General features: G+C 38.4%; 1 protein-coding gene across 1 annotated transcript; it reads right to left on the minus strand.

The window, feature by feature from the left end:
• Positions 1–3,877: 3,877 nt before the first annotated feature.
• Positions 3,878–17,383, minus strand: LOC104498686 (protein FAM188A-like). The gene is made up of 6 exons (XM_010142095.1): positions 17,336–17,383; positions 15,309–15,381; positions 14,340–14,412; positions 9,995–10,082; positions 6,701–6,772; positions 3,878–4,949 (listed from the first exon to the last, which is right to left on the minus strand). Exons 1-6 carry the CDS (start codon positions 17,381–17,383, stop codon positions 4,800–4,802), a joined length of 504 nt encoding a protein of 167 aa, XP_010140397.1. The 3' UTR covers positions 3,878–4,799.
• Positions 17,384–22,593: the final 5,210 nt, after the last annotated feature.

Genomic DNA, 22,593 nt, shown 5'->3' on the forward strand with positions numbered 1-22,593 from the left:
CACAGTGGAGCGGGAAGTCACTCTCCAGGGCATGCCTGATACGATGTGCTGAGCAGCTTTACTTGCAAACAAGAGTATCCAGAGTAGCTGTCCACAGGCTGGCTGTAGACAGTCATCTAGTTGGACAGCAAATGCATCACAGTATGCATTGCGCTAATGGACGTTCTTGGTCCTGCTCAGGAACTCTCATGTTGACACAGACATTGTGCTACCTTAATGGATTTTACTTCCTCATCACTTGCCTGCTCCATCCAGGTCCATCTTGGACTCCTTTGCCTAAACTCACCCTCACAAGGAAGAGAAGAGAGAATAAAAAAAGCATACAGATGGATCAGGTAAACAGAAGTTATAACTGTCTGAAAGCTAAAGCCAAGAACTTCAACAGAAATATTCAAAGAACAAAGTGCCCTGCAAGTACTTAAATGATTCACTGTTTTAAAGGGGTCTTCATGTGGATTATAACAAGGGTATTTCCATTTGGTTTTACACTGGTTGCTCACCTTGAACAACTCAGGCTCTAACAAATGTACTCAAAGCCTTCAAAGACACGCACCTGGGCTAACATGAGGCACTAGAAGTGGTCTTTCCATTATTATTTAGTTAATTTGTTTAGAGTATCTTCTGCAAACTTCAGTATACTTTGAAGTGGAAATAATTTCTCTTTTACCATTCAACCAGCAGTTGACCCCAGGATCTCTTATGGTTATGAAAGTGAATTTAAAGCGAAGAGACACCAACATGTAGCTGAACAATCTTCTGTCTCAAAGGGCTCGAAGCCATGGGAGGGAGAACCCAGTTTTCTGGACTGACTATCCAGTGGCCTGCTAACTGCACCATGTTACTCTCTAGGACACTAGGTGACATACAGAAGATGCTGACCTTTCCTTGGCAGTTAAAATTGAACTGCCGTGCAATACGTAAAACATCATTTACCTAGAGTATTAATCAAAATGCCACTTATTTGCATATTTAGTTCATATGCTTCCTTACACTTAGCATTATCAATTTGCTCTGGTTAGTTAAAGCACATACTTAATCCCATAGAGTGCTCTAGTATTTCTCACTGACTAAGCCTCAATTTGCAAACAGCAATATATACATATATATCTACATACACACACGTGTAGCCTATATATTTGGCACTTAAGAGCAGAACAACTTGTGCAAATTATATAGGTTGCTGGTTATTTTACCAGGGAAGCAAATCAAAAGTATCAGACATTAATGCCCTGCATATTATAAGTCTGCCTTCTAGATAACCACCCTCTTTTAGAGGACAAAAGGTAAATTTCCATAAAGTCAGAATCTCTCCCATCTGGTTCGTCAGGGAGGAAAGGACAGAAAGGTTCACTTGGCTGGGGCTCTCAGATGAGCTGGCTGAGTGCCAGGAAGCACTGTTAGTTAGCCTCTCTAGTCCAAAAATAAGTGAAGTAAAGCAGAAGCCCGACCTCAAACAGCAGGGCAGTATGAAGGAGAAAGAAAGATGCAGGAATAAGGGTTCTTACGCCACACTGAGCATCAGCTAGATTTCTCTGGAGTATAGCAGAAGATTTAATCCAGACTAATGCTTACATATAGATCTCATATCAGCTGGGCTTCTAATTTTTTTTTTTTTTTTTGCAAGACAGAACATAAGTTGTATCTGACAGTGGACTTGAAAAAGTTTATTCTAACAGATACAAGCTACGATTCAATGCAAGCTCTGGTGTGAGATACTCTAGTACAAGCCAGAACAGATACCAGAATCCAGGAGAAAGAGCAAGAAAAGTGATTTTTTACCTTCCATCAGTGCAAGTCTGCACTATCTTAAATGTGCAAAACCAGCTACAAAAAAAAAAGCTGAGCTTTTTTAGGAAAAGTAAAGTTTCAGACTTGCTAGGCAGTGCAGATTAAAGCAGATTCTCTTGATTATGTATATACTTTTGAGTAGCAATACTATTATTGCACAAGTCTTCTCAGCATCAAGCTCACAGAGTTTTTTCTGAGTGAGTCAGAGAAGATGTATTAGGGAATCTTTCCAAATTATTGACATCTGTAAAGGAATTATTTTTTCAGAAAAGGAAACATTAAGAAGAGATAAGATACACTGCTGTCAGTTCTGCAGTAATGAAGTCATGTCAATCTCAAATGTTTGGTATTTAAACAAGTCCTGATTGAACTTGTTTGGTAGCAGGTGGGGGGATGGACACAGACATGGGGCTGCAACAGTGGCCTCTGTGAGAAGAAATCACCGGGAACTGTCCCCATGTTGCACAGAGCCAGTTGCAGCTGGCTCCATGGTGGATCTGCTGCTGGCCAGAACTGCGCCTCTCAGCAAAGCTCGAAGTTTGTGGTGTCTCTGTGATAACATATTCAAGAAAGGGTGGAAAAGTGTGGTGGCTGGAAGACAGGAGCTAGAAAATGGGAGAGAAACAACCCAGCAGACACTGAGGTCAGTGAAGAAGGAGGCTGAGAAGCTGCTCCGGGTGCCAGAGCTGAGATTCTCTTGCAGCCTGTGGTGAAGACCATGGTGAGGCAGGCTGTCCCCTTGCAGCCCAGGGAGGTTAACGGTGGAGCAGGTATCCACCTGCAGCCCATGGAGGACCCCATGCTGGCACAGGTGGCTGTGCCCTGAAGCCCATGGAAAACCCATGCCAGAGAGCAGGCTCCTGGCAAGAGTTGCCCCCTGTGGAGAGGAGCCCATGCTGAAGCGCGTTTTATGGCAGGACTTGTGACCCTGTGCGTGACCCATGCTGGAGCAGTCTGCTCCTGAAGGACTGCACTCCATGGAAGGGACCACACTGGAGCAGTTCATGAAGAACTGCAGCCCGTAAGAAGGACCCATGCTGGAGCAGTCTGCTCCTGAAGGACTGCACTCCATGGAAGGGACCACACTGGAGCAGTTCATGAAGAACTGCAGCCCGTAAGAAGGACCCATGCTGGAGCAGTTTGTGAAGTTTACTCCGTGGGAAGGACCACGTTGGGAGTAGTTTATGAAACTAGTAGTTTGTGTAGTCTCCTGTTGATGGGACCTCATGCTGGAGAAGGGGAACAGTGTGAGGAGGTACGAGTGGCAGAGATGAAGTGTTATGAACTGACCACAACTCCCATTCCCCATCCTCCTGTCCTGCTTGGTGGGGAGAAGGTAGAAGAGCTGTGACTGAAGTTGAGCCTGGGAAGAAGGGGAGCGGGGGAAAGGTGGTTTTAGTTGTTTTTTGTTTCTCTATTTTAAATTGGCAATTAATGAAAACTACTTTAGAGTCTGTTTTGCCCATGATGAGCATTGGTGAGCAATCTGTCTGTCCTTATCTTGACGAGGAGATAAGGAGCTTTTTCATCTTTTCACCAGCTGTCTTTGTGAGGAGGGGGAGTGAGAGAGTGGCTGGATGGGTGTGTGGCAGCAAGCCAACCCATCACAAAGCTATCCTGTTCACACATTTCCAGATGTGAATCTAACAGATACATTGTACAGTCTCGCAGAGGACAATCTGCAAGTGTCATGTACCGCTACTACATGCTTTACACTGCAACAAGTGTTTTTACCCCAACAAGTTTTACCCCAACAAGTATTTCCTCCCCGCACTATATACCTCATTTTCAACAAAACCGGTTTGTTTTCCTGCATGATGATCTTTCTGGAGTCATACTGTTATTTACAGATAAAAATAAAACTTTAAACATAAGTAATTCTGAATGCAAAATTCAGCCCTGCTCACAATAGCATAGGCTCTGCAACCACAGTTATGATGCAATAAGTTATCTTTTGTTGTTTTGTTTCATTTTGTTTTTCTGAGATGCATTCAACTTGAAACCTGATATTTTCCAAACCCAAGGTCCCTTTTCATCTTTGAGAGGCAGGAAACAAGTCTGATAAAAACCAAACCTAAACCAATACATCATGATTCAAGGAAAAGATTTTATTTTCGGGCTAACAAGTTGATAATAAATAAAGGAATATAATAATGTAATAACAGATGTTCTCATGCACTTAACACATACAGTAATGCTGGCTTACACTGCTGTTTGGACAAACTGAGAAGAGGTATTTGGCAATAAAGTTTGAATAGTTTAAAGATTATAGAACAAGAAATTCCGCTGTTTTTACATTTCTTTTATACAAATTCAAATAAATATTAATACATCTATTTTTTCTCAGATTTCCTGTTCACTTTTAACATGCCCAATAACTAAGCCACAGTAATATACAACTGCCAAGAAAGAGTATTTATGAATTATACTTATTAATATTCCTAAAAATGTATCATATTTATGTCACGTTGTACAAGCTCTTTAGGTGAAATCAGGTTTTAGGAAAAGTTGCAGAAAATTTAAACTCATTTAAACATATTCAGTGCAAAGGCCAGTCTAGCTCACACATTATGGTACTGTAATGGAAGCCAATATATAATTTAAATAATAAAACATGCCTATGTGATTCAGAGGAAGCTGAGTTATGCTTTACATTTTAAAGACCTAACATCTAATATGCAGATTCTGCAATATCAGACATTTTTCAAACCTTCGTGAGATGGCAAAATAATGTTAAGACTTTATAAGTAGGCTTTTTTTTTTTTGATAACGCACATTAACAGTACTACAGTGGCCAAAAAAGACAAATTATTATAATAGAAATCAATCTGATTAAAAAATTAAATATTCCAATTAACACTGAAAAAGTGTTTGTAATCATTATTTACAATTCATCAATGATACCAGTGTATAACTCCACGCAGTCAAAGTATACCTCTTTCCAAGCAAATACCAACTCTTGTATCCCCATTCAAGCATTCGATAGCAGGATGTGGTTTATGCGCAACACATCAGTTTAAAGAAGGAGATCGGTCTGTGGTCCAGAGTAATTCTATATATGGCCATTTGGTTTGCAAGCAGCGTTTTACAGGAGTATCGTCGGTCTGTAGCATTGGTTCTTCAAAACCCATAACAACTGCTGTGCCTTCTACGTACATGACCTGTCAAAAGAAAACCAATAATGTCAGCCTATGTTTGTTTAAAAGCTCTAAAATGATTATTTTCACCAAGTTAGGAGAGGATTTTGAAATGATACCTTTTTTTTCCTACTACAAAAATAAACTCCATTAAGTTTTATATACTTTTTTTTTTTAAATGAAATGAGGTATGAAATTGAGAAAACCTAATCTCTTGGACTCAAATGCCTGAAAATCCTGATGAGGCCATATTCATTTGACCGTTTATTTCAATAGACAGTAAAGGGCAAAACTGGGGAAAAAAATAATCCAGGAAATGCAAAGCAAAAATTCAGTGACAGCAGATCCTCTACTACTGTTGCAGTTGCAAAGTTTGATCTCATCTCATCCATCTCATGGTTTGGCTTCGCGAACGAAGATCTGGGAAGGGTTTTTCCCACGCTCACTGCAAGCGATGAGTGCACCCTTCGGGCCTATGCGGTGGATTTTTTAGGTGAGGCGCACCGTGTGTGGAACTGGCTCCACCCTTTACACCTGAGGTTCATCTGACAGGGCCTAGCGAGCCTGGACGGTGACAGCGAAGTCCTCAGGTCGTAGGTTTGGTTAGAGTATCCTTCTCTGAGATGATGGATGCCTTACAAGGCTAAACGAGCTCCATCTGCCCGGGTTTGGAGTCAGAGTTGTCCTTCTCCTAGGATGGTTGCCCGAAGGCTAGTGAGCCCATCCTGCCCGTGGACACACTTTGTCTGACCCTTCAGCCAAGACCTGTCTGGCTTGGGAGACCCCACCGGAGGCACATGCCACCAGCAGCACAGCTCTCAACCTCAGAAGGGAACGCAAGCTCCTTCCCCACGGCAAGAGGGTGCCCATGAAAGAGCTCAAAGTTTGATATTGTGATTTATAAGGACATTCTTCCTTAGACTTCACTTAATGGAATTAATTTGCCATATAATGGAACTTCTGCTGCAAATCAGCTCTATTCATAAAACACTATTTAAACACCATAGGCAGGATCCTCTGAAAACAAAAATGTGTTTATATTTTCTTGATTATGTATGCATGTTCAATAGTAAAGATAAATGCATCTTTGAGTGCTTTTGCCTCCATTTTGGGGTAGGAAACTGCTGGAGATTTCACAAGGGTAATTTTAAGGACCTAACTCCAAGCTATCCCAAAGACCGAGTATATACGTTTTCTCAAAGAGTCTTCTAACTTGAAGTCATTTTTGTTCCCTGTGTCTATTAGTGCCTTATACTCTTCTATTCTAAATGCTAATTCAGGAACTAACTTAGAAGCAGTCATGGTGTGTTATGTACATTCCTCTTTCCAAGAAAGTTGAAAATAAAACAGATAATTTTTGTCTCCCACTAGTGGTTCAAAAAAATATTGATTTTTTGATGCAAGTCTGGACTACTAAAATATTTCACAAAAAATTCCAAACAACTCAATTTAGATGTATGGCTACTTATAGAAGTTGCAGATTGTCTATGTTACTTCTCCGCTGTCTTTTACAGTTTAGGTCACACTTCTCATGGATAAACAGGAGAAGTGCTCTATTCAAAACGTATACCTTAAGAGATGAAGTCTAGCCAACCAATATACTCTACTGGCTAAAATATGATCAGGAGCACAAAGCAGTTTCCAATCCCAAATAGAATGTTTTGGAAAAAAATGACTGAAATGAGTTTTGTAAGAAGTGTGTTTCAAGTTAAGGTATTTGCCTGTAACTGTAGACAGTTTTGCATCCTACTGAATTTATGATTCTTAAATCTTACCTTTTCATTATAGTTAGATTGCTTCAGTCCATTGTAATGGTAAACAGTGAATGACTCTGAAACCCTGGAGTCCTAGTAAAAAGGTGAGAGACCATTTCATGTGACACATACATCACGCTTTTACAGTTGCTTCTCTTTACAATGAGACACGTACATTTAAACAGCAAGACCCAAGGAAATTGTAAAAAAAAGTAGAATTTCTTTAAGGTGACATAATCTTGAAGATTTTGTTCATTTTACTTTTCTCATCAGAAATAATTAAAAATTATCTCAGTAAATGACTGGATAATGCCCCCAAGAGCAAGTCATGATTCTCTGTGCTCATCTGGATACTTTGAACTGCAATTTCAGCACTGACCATGTAGAAATTGTCCTAATTTTTGAAGTCAGACACATTACATAGTAGCCACATTCGTGTGTATTTATGACTGACTGGATGCTATGAAATATTTACTAAGGACCAGATCCAAACACCAACCCTCCATCTGAGAGCTAAAATGAAATTTACACTCACACCTGCCTAACTGTAAACTAATGTGAAGACACCTCTTCAGCTAAGGCCTTACAGCAGAGGTACTGCAGTTGTCAACCTTTACCATTCCAGGTGTTCAAATGCTTTAGTCCTAAAACGATGGACAAGCTTTGCATTTCACTGAATTGGGAAACACAAATCAGGTGTAATATCATCTCTTTTATGCCTACTCAACCACGCTCCAAACAAAAGCTTATCCCTTTTTTAGTTACCTGCAGGTAAAGGCTGGAATGAGAACAAATCTCAGGTTACAGTACAAAAAGCTCTGATTAATTTTTTTCCTCTAAAATGATTAAAAAACCTTATCTCTGTATGAGCCTCTCACAGCAACCCAGGCTGTTCCGTGGAGAGAGGGAGGGTGGTGAAAAGGAAGGTAAGTGGTTACTCTTTTACAGAAGTTGCTTCACAGGTATAAATAAAAGCAGGCTTTGACTGGAAGAGGCCACTTGCTCTTTTCCCTGAGGAAGGTATGCTCACCCTGAAGGAAAAGAAGTGCTTCTTTCCAGTTCCTGTCCCATAGATGTTAAGAATTTTGAGCAGTAATTGTTTCCTGAAAAAAGGGCTACTGGGGTATTTGGGGAACACTCCTCTCCAGGTGATTGCCCTAAGCACTAAAGAATCAGGCTTGCTCTTTCGGGCTCAATGATCTTTGAATATTTTTCTTCTAAGCCAATGGCTTTGAAAAGGAAAGCTTCTGAGGTGGGGACAAGCATTTTGTCCTTCTTAGGAGAGTAAGAATGGGGTTTTGGATATTCTCTGCAAAGGAGGAATTGAATCTGGATCTCCTGAACACTAGTTACATGTTCAAATATGGTCTAAAGGGGAACACCAACAATTCCAACCATCTCTAGCATCTGTTATTATTATAATCTATAATTATGCTATTTCCTCACAGCATAAGAAAGAAAGATACTCATCTTCATTTCCGCAGGATTTAACTTTTCAAAGGAATTCTGAATGAGGTGTCGATATGGGTAAGGGCTCCTGCTATCGGATCCACAGAGCACGGACAGACTGGACAACATATCCATGCCCTCAGCATTCATTCAGAAACTGATACTCACAGGTCCCAGTCCAAAATGTGCTGATTGATTGTTCAGACTGTACCCTCAAGGCAGAAAACATTTCCTATGCTTTGTACTGGAGCCAGCAAAGGTTCAACAGCACAGGTGACACCGAATTGCAGGGAATCATCTGCAGCAGGGAATTAGTACTTGCCAGACAGGCATTGCCTTGGGGGCTCCTACTTTACAGCAGGTAAAGAGTTCCCTCAGTGACTAAGGTGGGGATCTGCCCATGATTCCACTATGCCCCCTTCTCTAGCTGCCCTTCTGCAGTCAGTGATGCCCTTCAGCAACAGGCAACGGAGGCAGCAGCCCTGTACAGCAGCTGTTGTCTCCTCCAACTACCTATGGCCCACAGTACTGGATGGTTTAGGCACAGGCAGTTATGGAGGGGGTGCTTTGGCTTTCTGAACTTCATTGCAAGCATCCGGGGCCTAAAATTAAGCAGTGGAGTCTTAGAGATTTGCAAGTGTAATATAAGAAATAAGATTAAATTATATTAAATTGTAAAGATATTTCTAGATACACAAATGAAAGGAAGAAGAAACAGTTGGCAAATACAAAATGCAGATATAGTTCTCCAAATCTACAGAAAATGAACCCTGACTCCTTCTTTTTCCTCTAGATGATGAATCATCTCTTAATGATGTATTCAGTCCCTACCATCTTTGGCAGTGCTGTTTTAGTGTCTTCTGAATGATGAAATTGTTTTGTAGTAACACAATGCTACACCCAAACAGTGCTTCACAACCCATAAGAAGCCTTGTGGAAGGCATTTTAAAAGTATTAGTTTCACATTCCCTTGGTCATAAAAATTAAGCCATATAGTTTCAACTACATGTTAAGCTACAAAAGCCTCCCAAGTACTCCTCTCAGCCTCCAGCAGCCTATCTTTCTGCCCCTGGGGAAACCTTCTCTCTTCAGCCAGTACAAGCATTTGCACAGCCATGAACAAGCCTCCATAAACCTGCAAAGAGAGCTCACATCTGGAGCAGTTCCCTCTTCTGGTTTACCACCTATCTGTACCAAGAGGTTCCTGGTGGCAGGAGGAAGGCAGTATGAGGGCAGGAAACTGTGACCCAGGGCAAAGGGAGAAGAGGACAGCAGCAGTAGGTGCTATCAGCTTCTCAGTGGTGGTGCTATCTTGATGAATAATAATAACAGATTGAGAGTCTGAAAATAATTTTCCATTACCTGGTCAGATACTGACTTCCACATATGCTAAACATAACTCCATCATGACATTTGTTAAACTGTCAAAAATTGTACATTATTAGAGATATACATAAAATAGCTTTAAATGTTTGTAAACTTCCCATATGCTAGCAATTACAGCAGACATTTGTAATACTGATGAAAACAGTATGGTCACTTATACCCAGAAAAAACAAACTCGGATGAACTTTCCGCATAGAGAACCAGGTCAATTTCATATGCAAAATGGTTATATATTTCCTGACGTCAACTTCAGAACTTGTTGCTACAGTGGGGTTTCCTTCCAGCGTAAAGCTGGTAGACTCATGGACCCATTACGCAGAACAGAAGTCTCCAATTTGTCATGCAATACAGCTGGTCAGCTGTGTTGAATGCAATACTTAATATTAAAAATAGCTCTGTGGTATTGATGGAGATGTTTAATGAATCTCAAAGACAAGCAGAATAGACAATGCTCTGCAGCAATAAAGCTATAACGATTACCTGCTCAGGGAAAAATTCTTGCAGAAAGGGACCCAGCAATATGATGCCCAGTCCTTCTGGGTCTAATTTGGTCTTCATGAGGTTTACACTATGACAAAAACATTGAATATAAAAGTATGAGTAAGACATTTTTATTCTTGCATGACTAACTTACGCTGCACTACCACAGTACTGGCTGCCAAGTACAGCAATATTATTCTATTTTTAATTGTGACAACTGCACCAGAATGGCATGCACGTTGCCAAAACACAGTTATTTTTAAATAAAACTAATCTGTTATTTTAAATTAAATAAGTGATAATTCTGAAGGACCACCATATTTGGTAAAATAATTTGAAACCCCTATAATCTAAAACTAGGTTTACAGCCCAAAAGGCATTTTGCTGTCTTGTAAGCATTCTTGAACTTAGATACACAAAACAGTCATCTTTTAAACACAGCTCTGTACTGCCAAACAACCTGATTTTAAATGGAGATTTGAAAAGCTTCCAAGATTTTCTAAGTACCCTGAAATAAAATCAACAGATATATTTCTTATTTACATCATGTCCTTGATATCAAAGAAGCCAAAACTAATAAATAATGAAAATATTAACAATACTAATCTGAAAGCTTACTACAAGAATATGGTATTATTTCAGGTCACTCGAATGTCAATTATAACTTCATTTTTTCTATTTAAGCAATATATTTCCACAGGCATCAGATGACTTAAACATTTATTTGCATCCACCTATCCTTTTTGCCTAAGTTACAAGTTGTACCGTACACAAGAATGTCCTCATCGGGTCAAATCAACAGAGCATCTTGCCCAGTATCCTGTTTCTAATGACAGAGTACAATAGGGCAAACATACAGTGATATCCTTAGTTTACCCTCCCCATTTCCAGCAGTCTGCTGCTCAAAGACATCTTCAGTGAGAGGCAGTATCTAAAACACAAAGATATAGATTTTGTCTTTCCATGCACGTGCCTAATTGGCTTTGAACCCACATACACTTGTGACATTATTGAAAAACTCCACTCACAAAATTAAAATTAAACTATGAATTCTGGGAATAAGCATCTCCTTCTGTTTCAAACCTGTCACATGATAACTCAGTTTGATGACACCTCATTTCTGCGTTTTGAGAAGCAATTAACAATCATTCCCTATTTATTATGAAAGTCCTGATTTTAGAAACCTCTTTTCCAGGTCAAACAGTTCTAACCTAGTTTTTCCTTGTACTAGTGCCATTCTGTACCCTCAGTTAGCCTTGCTGCTTTCCTGATACCTTTCTACCACTGTTAATTTTAAGACAGAGTGAAGCATCATGCAGTTATACGATTGCATAATCCACTCAGTATCATTTTAAATCTAAGATCTGTTTCCCGATTGGTAACACCTAGTTCGCAGCCCAACAATGTGTATGTAAAATCAGGATTGTTTTATCCCTTGTGCAATCAATCTACCTTTATTGTATTGAGACTCCTCTGTTACCTTATCTTCCAGTAACTTCTGCTGCTTTCCACACAATTTTTTAGTATCTTGAGTAATTTTGTATCAGCAGAGAATTATCATATTAATCCCTACCTTAATCCTCACTGGTGCCATGACAAAATTCACAGACCTAATACAAACTCCCGTGAAATTCCTCTAGTGATCTCCATTAAGAAAAAAAAGTCATTTTTATCTTTTGATCAGTTATTTATCTTCAAGCAAATCTTACTTTTTATCCCATGGTTACACATGAAACATTTACATGTGATTTTTTTCCCCAGACTGGCCTTCAAATTGTTTTCTAAGTATCGTTGTCCATTTGTCACATTCTCATTCTGTTACTGTCTGCTACCAGGACAGTTTACAATGGTATGTAGCCTAAAATAGTTCAGCAATTTCATTCTGATGTTTCTTCAGGGTTTTACTTACCTTGCCACTTCAGATTCTTAGTTACTTTGACCATTCATTACAAGGCTTAAGTGTGGAAACCTCCCTGTCATCTCTCCCAAAGAAGATGGTAACTAATTTCTAGCGTCTTCCTCAGTGAATGTGAAGAAGAACTCACCACACTTTTCTTACTGACTTTAAATATTTCTTAATGTTGGGGATCACCCTAATAATGGGGATCACCTATCAGAACTACAGACCTCTTGCAAGTCTCCTGGTTCTGATGGACTTAAAAAACCATACTGCTAGCTCTTATAACTTTGCAGATTAGTCTTCAGAAGATTTTAATTCTGCTTTATCTTGTATTTACATGTAACATTCCATAAATGTAGATTCTTCCCTATTTTTTTTCATGCAAGGCACTACATTTTTCTTTCAGAGGACACAGTCTTAGCTTCTTACAGCTGCCTTTTTTACCACCTAGACCGTTAAACACCTAGGTCTCTTGCTGGGGGCTGCAGAGAGAAGGTGTCTTTCTAAGGTCTTTTTGATTATTGTTGCATGTAAGCATTTTATCCTTATGGCTACCACTTACACATCTTCATTTTTAAGTAGCTTCCTTTCTTGGACCTAACAGAGTACCAGTAGTAAGTTATTTGGCTTCTTTATGTTTCTGCCTCAATATACACAGAATATGTTACGAGAGTGGTTCTGTTAAGGCCCTTGGAAGAGCAATTTTAAAATTCATAAAACGGAATGTGATATCCTATAAACTATGTTAATTTAATACATATATAAAAAAAGAAATTTATTACCTAAGTGAAACTACAACTGAGGATTTGCAAGATACTGGTCTTTAATCCTTATATTGCTCATTCTCTCAATGTGCAAAATTTAAGACACTTCAGTGGCTGTCTGGAAGCTACTCGAATTCTTGAAATGTTGTAGCAGAGTTGTAAAAACAACCAAGGCAGATTACTTCAGTAAAGATAATTTTGAAAATGCACTTAAAAATATGTAATAAAATTAAAGCGAGCACATACTCACTAATGAAATACAAGAACAGTTTAAACATGCAGAGCCACACTAATTTTAAGTATGGACAGTGTACAGCATTAAATCAGTTAAGCAGGAGGGGAGATTTAATAAAATTTGATTGCTGTATGTTTCAGCTGAGGCTTTCTCATTCAGCAAATAGCTAATGCTGTCAGTTCTACTGATATTACAGCAGAGCTACCAAACCAAGCCTGTGTACATGCTTCAGTCACTTCAGTACAAGTTCTATCATCTTAACTGAAGACGTTATGAATGTTGGGGTGATGACAGTGATGGCCTTTGTACTGTTATAGCTGAGAGGTGTGTAGGGACCAAAGCCTCCAGCTCTGGTCAGACACCACAGGATAAAATCTTTCAAACAAACTAACCCCAGATTGACAGATATACTCAAGTCAGTGCCCTAAGGAGTATCAGATGGTTTTTAGAAACAAACGGACAAAACAAACAAGAGAGCTGGGTTCTCAGATGTATTTACTAAAAGTCTAGAAAACTTTATTACAATCACATGCAATGGCATTCAGTACTGGAATGGTTAATCCACCTTGTTATTTCACACCTGCTCTGCAAAGTTTTCCTCTTTATAATCCTTCTACTCCAAACAGTTCTGACTGTTACTCAACTTAAGATTCTGAGAAGCTTAAAGCCTTGCGTTAGACGATCACAAAGATTTCCATTTAGTTCTTGTACTAAAAAAAGTAAATAGTACACTTGGAAGCAACACCTTTATTTTTACTTTAAAATAAACAAACAAGCAAAAACTAACCAGAAAAGTATGGAATTTGAAATGTGTTATTTATACTTGTGTTTCACAGTAAATAGACAGGTCATCTGGAACCAAAACAGAGCAGGTCCTCAAGACAGTAATATTAGACAACATTTTTATTTAAGGAGATGACTGACTGAATATTCCATGGTTTGATCATGGCTTCTCAATATAGCAGGCCTTCTGACTGGCTCTTCCTACATCAATTTCTATTCTATGTGCTATGCACAATACAATAGGCCAGGGCGATGCCACGAACACCTGAAGGCCACACAGCCAAGCAGAAAAACTGCTAAATATAGAAAATGGATTTTTACAGAGTTATTGAGGAAGCAGAACAAAAAGGACAAAGTAAAGCTTCTCAGTCTTATTAAACTAAGGCTTTTTTCTTCCTTCCCTTTAAAAAAATCTTTTGCAGACTCCACTGCTTTTTGAATGCTTTTTGAATGCTAGCCTTTTTGTTTTGTATTTTCTTTGGGTTTAGCTTCCTGGGTGTCTTTTGATTTCAATTTTCACCCCTGTTCTCAACAGAGAACAGAAACACTTCAAAATAATATTCTGTGCCCAGAGTTTAAGTTAGAAAAATATCAGAAAAAGCCCTAAATGATAATTAATATGTGGTTAATATTTCTGTAGTATTTATGTATAATCATACTTACTATTCAGGATCTGAAACAAGGTCCAGAGCCTTCATTACATCTTCTAGCAGAGTGTCAGGTATAAAACCATTATCTGAAGAAGGAGCCAAGCTTCTCATTAGGTAAAGAAACAAAATGCTTTCCAGAAGTAGAAATTTTACTCAAAAATACCAATACTGCATATCTGTATCTCTAAAATTTGCAAACAAACAGTGAGGTACTAGAAGGAACACAGATTTACAGACTTCAAACGCTTTTCTCCCACTTCAAAAAGAAAAAAGAAAAAGAGGAGTGCAATACAGAAGCTGAATGTTTATCATCCATACACTCAGAAGTTTTAATACTTGCTAAGAATTCAATCTCTTTATAGCAATGTCCATCTCAACTAGATACCTTGGGATAAAAACTGCACATTTTTTCCCTTTTGATGAGTTAAAATAGTATCTGAATGTTAAGACATCCTCTGTTTTCCAAAACATAACAAAATTTTCTGTGTATGCCACATACATTCAAGCCAAGTTTCATGAAGAATGCAATCATATCAGATCAGTTACTTTATGAAAATGTAATGTAAGAGGAATCAAATTATATTTTAGGTTTATGTCAATTACAAAGAACATTACAAGGTTAAAAAGCTTATGCTTTAAGAAATCTTCCTATTGCACAAGGTTGTACTCAACTTCCCTTAATACAGAATTCTAAGAAAATTTCTTATGTCACTTGTAGATTGACTACTGTATTGAAAATTTCTTAAGTACCAAGTACTGCATTCCTCTCTTAATCAGCTCAGGTATATACAGCATATTACTTTGGCATGGGATTTGAAATGGATTTGAAAGTGCAGTATTTGGAACAAATTTTAGAAAGTGATGGTCCTATTTTTGAAGTGATACTCTGCACAATGCAGTATTCATTACTATTTGCAATTTGTCTCTACTGAATGAGCACATTTCAATTCAGTCTTACTTCAGCAAGAAGTACAGCTCTTACCCTCAGGGTCATATGTCTGGAAAACCCTCCTAGCTTGTTCTGAAGGCGCTTCAGGAGCAACAAGGGCCATATCCTTGAGGGGTGATGGAGGGAGAAAGAAGGAAAAAAAGAAGAAAACTTTCAGAATATTTTTAATTCAGATACAGATTACTAAGGAAATACTTAGCCATACTACACAGGGTTGGACCTTGAATTAATGAAAATTTAAATACAACAGAAGAAAAATTAAGATAATTTGGCAACATGGCTGATAGTGATGTAAAACAATCAAAAATATGTTAAAGATTATTCCACAACTTCTAGACAAATTTTATGTAAGTCTTCTCATGCACAAAAGCTAATTGGAGACTACATGTATTATGTGGAGATTTAGATTTATGTTATCTTTATTTCTGAAATAAACATGCAGGTACCAATGAAGTTTACTGAATGTACTATATATACATTGAAACATAGAAAAATTTCTTAGAAATCTGTGAGAGAATGTTTTTAAGTCCATTTCACAGATTGGCGGAACACAAATTTGTTAGCTGCATGAAAAACTATAATTTCAATAGTAGCTATTGTAACGCTTTTACTTATCTGTGACTTTTTAAATCTCAAATACAATCATGCTTTCCAAAACATATGTGGAAGCACGTCTCCTAGTGTAAAATCCTACATCTCCTCTTGCAAATTTACGATTCCCTGTGTTGTTCGTCACACAGAAAGGAAAATGAAAAACTTGCTCAGAGGGCAACACTGCGTTTGACAATATGCTCTCTATAGTTTTTTTTCCTGTCAAAGTGCAAATGTGCTATGCTATGAACATTGAACACATACCCCCAGAAACAGCAGGATTGATATTACTCTGAAAAACATTAAACCCCTGGAAACTGGCTGTTGTTCATATTGTATTAAGTAAATTGATTTGTTACAAGTCAAAAAGTTACCTTGAACTGTTTATAAAAGTATACATAATAACCTTTTTTCTTTTTCTTTCCTTTTCAGCTCAACTTTGCTTTCTGAAGATGACTTACAATTTTCTTGAAAGAGAAAATCACAACATCATCCTCTCATTATACCTGTATGTGCTAACAGTGAACTTTGGTCTGGTACAAGTCTGTAGTACTTCATTTGAAGGAAGGCAGAGAAAACAAATCAGAAAACGCAGAATTAAAAGATGCATAATGACCTAATCCAAAGATTAAGAGAACTGCTTCAGGGAATTCAGGAATTCAGAATTCCACTCTTAGCCAGTTTCTCCTAACAGCTGACTTCAAATCAGTCAAGAATTCTACGCATACACCTAACAGCATTCAGCATACACTTACAACCTTCCCTGAATGAAAGCCAGCTGCCTAGGGGATAACATGGAACACAGCATACACTTAAAAATACTGGGCAACAGTTTTGCTTTGAACAGATGAATAATGCAACTCTTACTAGCATAATGCACATACCGTAGGGGTGATTATAGAGCTGCACTCATTTCCAAGTACAGGTGAGACAAAAATTTGGTATTATACAGGATTATATAGATGAAAATTTAGGAGACATCTGTCCTGTATTCCAAGGTTCTAGATCACCAGCCCGTTATGTACCTTTACTCCTAAGGGCTACTCTATTGCCACTTGAGCACAATGCAAACATCTACATTACAAAGCGATGGAGTGCATGGAGAGAAGGATCGGTGTTCAATTTGCTGTGATGTATTATGGGGTATCCACATTGCATCTTTATTGGCAATGAAGTTTGTGCCTATACAGGCACAGAGCCAGTTGCTAAGAGCCCTTGTGTCCACTCTGCAGGCAAGGCACTCTGAAAGCCCTCTTAGTGTGCAGCTTCAAGGGTTGGCTCCACCAGGAGAGAAACAGCTTTCAGGGCATCTGTAGGACACTTAATTGCACACAACAGGATTCCAAGTTGAGATGCAACACAAATTTGCACCAAAGGAAGCTCTCCAACCTGCTAAATCACTAATGTAGATGGATCTGGAAAATCATGTCTGCTAGAATTCTTCTGTCCCTGAGAAGTGAAAGACTTACCAGGACTAAATTCCTTCTGGCTCCAGCCTGCTGCTTCTCTTCCGGCATGCATGTTTCACTGTGAGATGAACTAAAGATGGGACTGCAGAGCCCATCTTTAGGTCAGAAGCAGGCTTGCCTGCAGATATGTGACTTTTCCAATCACCCTGTGCCTGAGAGCTCCAAGTGAGAAAGTGTACAGAGGAAACTAATTTGGGAGAAGTCCCTTTGTCCTTCTAGTCACTCCCAGTGAGAACAACTTGTAAATTCCTTGCAAATTGTTCATATAGTGGAAATACAAACCCAGATTTTTATATTAATTCAGTATCATAATAATCTAATTTTAAGGATCCATAAATATGACTAATTTGGAACAAACCCACTATTTCATGAAAAATATTCCAGTGATTTTACAAATGAATGATAAATACAACACTCACAGAAAAACAATACTTTAACAATGTACCTTCACGTTTATGTATGTTCTAAACTTTTTTGGAAGTACTTTGCTGACAAAGAGACCATACTGCTTTAATAACATCTACAGCTCCACACAATTAGTTTCATGATGCCAAACACTGTACGAAGTTGTGCAGCTGTTCAGTACATACTCTGTTATAACAGGTAACGCTTGTGTGATTATATAAGGTACGTACATACACCATAAAATTCGGTATGTGATCAATTCTTAACTAACTTGGAATACTCCAGAACTGGACAACCTTCATTTTGGTATTACAAAACATACTAAGTAGGAGTTGATGTCACTTTCAGTGAATTACAGTAAACTATTGCAAATAGTTCTCAGTTTAAATCGAAGATGCCATAGCAATAAAGCTCATTAACATCAAAACGACCAGTCATTTCAATATTCAGGATATTTTTATGTTTGGGAATATTTTAATGGCAGGTTCTTATTAATGAGATTAGTTACTTAGAGATAATGAGAGTTAATTAGAGAGTTAACGAGGTAATTAATTAGGAGCTCAAGAACCCAGTGTAACAAGGGAGAACACTTAAAATTTCCATGGCATGAAAGGATATAACCAAAGTAACTTCCAACTGCATAGACATACCATTTCAAATGCAAACTACGTAGTTCTACTTTGGTTTATGAGTATGCAGGTCCTTCCATGAAATCTTAATGTAATCCAAGAATCAGGACTACAGTTTGCATTGCCCTCCCTGCCCCTAAATGATCTTGTTAATCAGTACATTCCACAGCTTCATGTGATGAAAACCAGAGTTTTTAAAATAAGTCTCCTGCAACTACAAACAAAGATTTTTTTGATAGTTTAATTGCAAATAGTGTGTATTTCTGTGGGATTTTAATATTCCAGGTGCTTAGTTATTTCAGTGCATGTGTACATGAGAAGAACTTCGAGAGTAAGTCACCAAATGCATCAGTCAATACTGACAATGTCAGTCCATGTTTTTCAATTGAACTTTAAAGTATGGTAAATTCTCCCAATTATTACATATTAACACTTTCATTCAATGAATGCAATTTACTGATGCTCTAGGCAAGTCACTTCAGGAAGAAAGCTTAACCTTAACCCCAACCCCACCCCTCTTAGCTTCAAAGTAATTCTAACTTTTCACTGACAGTGTTGTCCTACAAATAGGTAAAAAAGCAAGATTTTAATCCCGTGTATACAAATCCCATGCATCCTCTAACTTAGTATGTCATTAATTTCCCGTATCCATTCCATATATTTGTATGTAGGAAAAAACAAAAAAAGTAACATACCTCCTTCAGGCAGCAAAGCTGAAAATGTGACAAACATCTAACAAAAACATACTTCAGCTGCCCAAACTGATATTTCATCATATTTGCCAAAATATACCCACACCCAGCCTTAGGAATTGTATTTTGATGTATTCCATGCAGTGAAAGTTCCATATAAGGGAATCCCATCAACAGTTAATTATAACAGTCATTTCCAATACTAAGTACAACATGTCCCCAAAATTATGTTTCACTTGTTGGCTCTTGTGATACACCAACAAGTCATTTTATATTACTTTGAAAAGTTATTTTCATCAGTAGTACCAGTTATTTTAAGATTCCATGTTTACACTCTAAGGCAAAAAATACTCTTCCTAAGTTTTAATGAAAACATTCCAGAAGTTTTCATTCTACAAATCAAATGCAGAATGTAACAGCTAAGCTACACTGCCATCCTGGCTACGAATTTTTACAAACCCCTCCCTGAAAGACCTGTTGCCTTTGAAAATTAAATCTGTTTGCATATGGACTGCTTCCAGTTCTACACTACCACTGCTGAGTGATACGGGGAAGAATTACGCATTGTAGCACTTTGCCTAAGACAATATAGAAACACTGATAACTTAATAACTATTTAACTTCCCATAATTTACTCTGATCTGCAAGAATGAAAATTGTTTAATACACTCTTGTATTACAGAGAAAAGTGTGTATTCTTCCATGCTATAATCAGTGGCTTTCATGGCAACAACTTTTCCAGAATCGTTTCCTAAGAAAACAAGGTTGATGGGATCTCCGAGACTGATTCCCGTCTCTCTAGCTGATTTCTGAAACCGTTGCCCAATTTCAATTTTATCTGACAGAGGGAACAGAGACTCATGACTGTGTTGAATACTGGACACCAGGCAGGGAAGAAATGTACAGGTTTATGTGTCGACCAAGAGGGAAGGCAGAACCCTGCTGTGAATTCTGTGTTCAGCAGACTTCTGACTGCATGCCCGTCTGTTGTTGGGTGGGCCTTCACAAAATACAAGTGGTGGGTTACTACTATCACGGATATTTGGGATGGGGTGGGGGGAGGGAGAAAGGGGGGTGCAAGACAGAAATGAAAAGGTAAAGAGTAAACAACAACAACAACAAAAACATTCAGGAAGAGGTCTAGGAGACAGGATGCTGGAAAACAGGCTTCAGATGGTCTGCCCTTACATAACATGCTTTTACTTGCAGGCACTTCCATACATAGTTTTAAATTATTAAATTATTTAAATTTAATTTGAGTAGCTGTACAGTTTCACTAACTACCCAGGAAAGCAACCTTAAATTTCTTCAAAGGTTCACATCAGTCTTGGGGCTTCAGAGATGGCAAAATATTTAGTGAAGGTACAGCCAGTTCTGACAGATGTTTGGCAGGGAGATGGCAGGAAGAGACCAGATTGGAAATCCAAAAATCATTTCGTAAAAGGTCCAATAGAGAGTATAGTAATAGGCTGACTCAGTATGGACTTTTGCTTATTTCTTTACTCAACTGAAGTGGATATTTTAAAATAATTGCAGTTGATGTGGAAGGAACAGATTTCCAGGCAAGCAAAGATGGAGGAGCGTAGAAAAGAGACTATTACACATTCCTTTCATTTATGCTGGAGAGGAACAGAAGTCCTTATCCAATGACAGCCATCCACAATCCAGTGTTGCGAAGATTTTTGAGTATGGAGGGATCAGATAGTTTAATCACTGTTCCTGGCCCAGGCATAATGGTGGGGGCTCTGGTCAAATTACTGAGGTTCTGATAACAAAACTGCTCCAACCATGTCAAAAACACTGGGGTCTTGTTTTGTTTAAGTGGACTCAAGGGATAAGTTAAACTGCGTGAAGTAAAACATGTCTCTTCAACCACACATGCCATCAGAAACACATCTAAGAAAGAAGTAGCAGTTTATTATGGGAAGTAAAAAAGACAAAACTGAGATCAACCCTAATACTGAGAGACTACCCAAGCAACACTTGATGTATGGTGTAGAGCCATGAATGAAAGTCACTTAATCTCATTGGGGAGTTGGTTAAAAAAGAAATTTGATTTTAAATGTCAGTAAGGTTCTTTTGGAGATTATCTTTTGAAAGATACATTCATACAATCCTACCGAAGTACTATGTAACCTTATCATTATCACTGGGGTGCACAGGTCTTTCACACATGACCAGAATGCATTTCAAGCTGGATAGTGCTCTAAGGTAACAACATGAAGCTGCAGTTCCTCCTGTGGCTGTAATCAATTTGCAATGAATCTCCAGATCCATGAGCCACATTCAGCTTCAGTACCCCGGAGGACAGAGACACAGTGAAGGTTTCTTCTTCAAATGGTGAAGGGATTCTGCTAACAAAGCCAGAACTGATTACATGCTCTTTGCAGCCTGAGAAATAACAACCCACTGACCTGAGGGAGAATAGGCTGAATGCAGCTTTAACTGGAGGCAAGGAGAAGCGTCATACATATTACCACATACACAAATGAGGTTATGTGTCCTAAAGATGTCAAATACTGTTTTACTTGCAGAGACTGGCTAGAAAGTGTATCAAGGAATAAAATTTAACGTAGATTGGTATCAGTTTAGAAGTATGAAAGCTATCATACCTACAGAAGAAAAAATAGGTTCAAAGTTTTGCAGTCATATCAAATTTAGTTGTTGATTCTCACTGAGATTGAAAAGACTAAATAGAACCTGGGCATTGCTTGAAATTAATTTACAGTTTTCTTGTATGTTTTTCTAGGAGCTAATTATGAAATCAAGGAAAGAGGCAGAACCCTTAAGATCCGAAATGGAAGGACACTATTACCATGATACACAGAATTGTACAAGTACGGAAGGGCCACATATCTTGTTTCCTCTTCGGCACCACTGAATAGATGTTGAGACTGCTGAGGTATGCAGTTACTGGCTTTAAAAATACTCACCAATACAGACGGTATCTACTATCAATTTAGGCAGACTATTGTGAAGAGTCCCTGAAAAGGGGCAAAGCTTGAGAATTATGCTGTGGCAACGAAGTAAATAAGATCCTAGAGCCCTTACCTGTAAAGTCCATACTAAAGCATTTGATATTATTTGACATTACAATGTAGTTTGCAAGACTACCAGTTTGGCTTTGAACAGGGAGAAGGCCAACAAAGACTAGTTCAAGACTCCCACTTGTGTTCAGGGACATCATCCGTACCAATAGTCGGGAAGGAACACTGCCCATAGTTGTTGCAGTGATGGAAGCATCCTCTACAGACTGCTTACAGTGCTTTTCTTATGCCACAGAGCAATCTCCACCCGCAAGCACATTATCTTCTATAAGAGGGGGTATTAAAAAATATCAAATAACTAGAAAATACCCACAGAAATCTTGAAGGAGTAAAAGATTTTCCTGTTTGAGAGCTGTATACAGATGAACAGAAGAAAAGGTCCTTGACTTATCTATTACTGCAGCCACGACTGTTTCCACTTCAGAATGGCACAAAGATCACATACTGCATCCTCCTCAACCTTGAAAAGGGGCTTTGGGTCTATC

The sequence above is a fragment of the Buceros rhinoceros genome, unplaced genomic scaffold, assembly GCF_000710305.1.
Source record: "Buceros rhinoceros silvestris isolate BGI_N320 unplaced genomic scaffold, ASM71030v1 scaffold29758, whole genome shotgun sequence".
Taxonomy (NCBI): domain Eukaryota; kingdom Metazoa; phylum Chordata; class Aves; order Bucerotiformes; family Bucerotidae; genus Buceros; species Buceros rhinoceros.

Coding starts and splice junctions, on each gene's coding strand:
- LOC104498686 (XM_010142095.1), bottom strand. CDS start 17,383: ATGCCGGAAGAGAAGCAGCAGGCTGGAGCCAGAAGGAATTTAGTCCTG. Junction 15,382..17,335: donor CCAGAAGGAATTTAGTCCTG/GTAAGTCTTTCA, acceptor TCACCCCTCAAG/GATATGGCCCTTGTTGCTCC. Junction 10,083..14,339: donor CTTGTTTCAGATCCTGAATA/GTAAGTATGATT, acceptor TTTTTGTCATAG/TGTAAACCTCATGAAGACCA.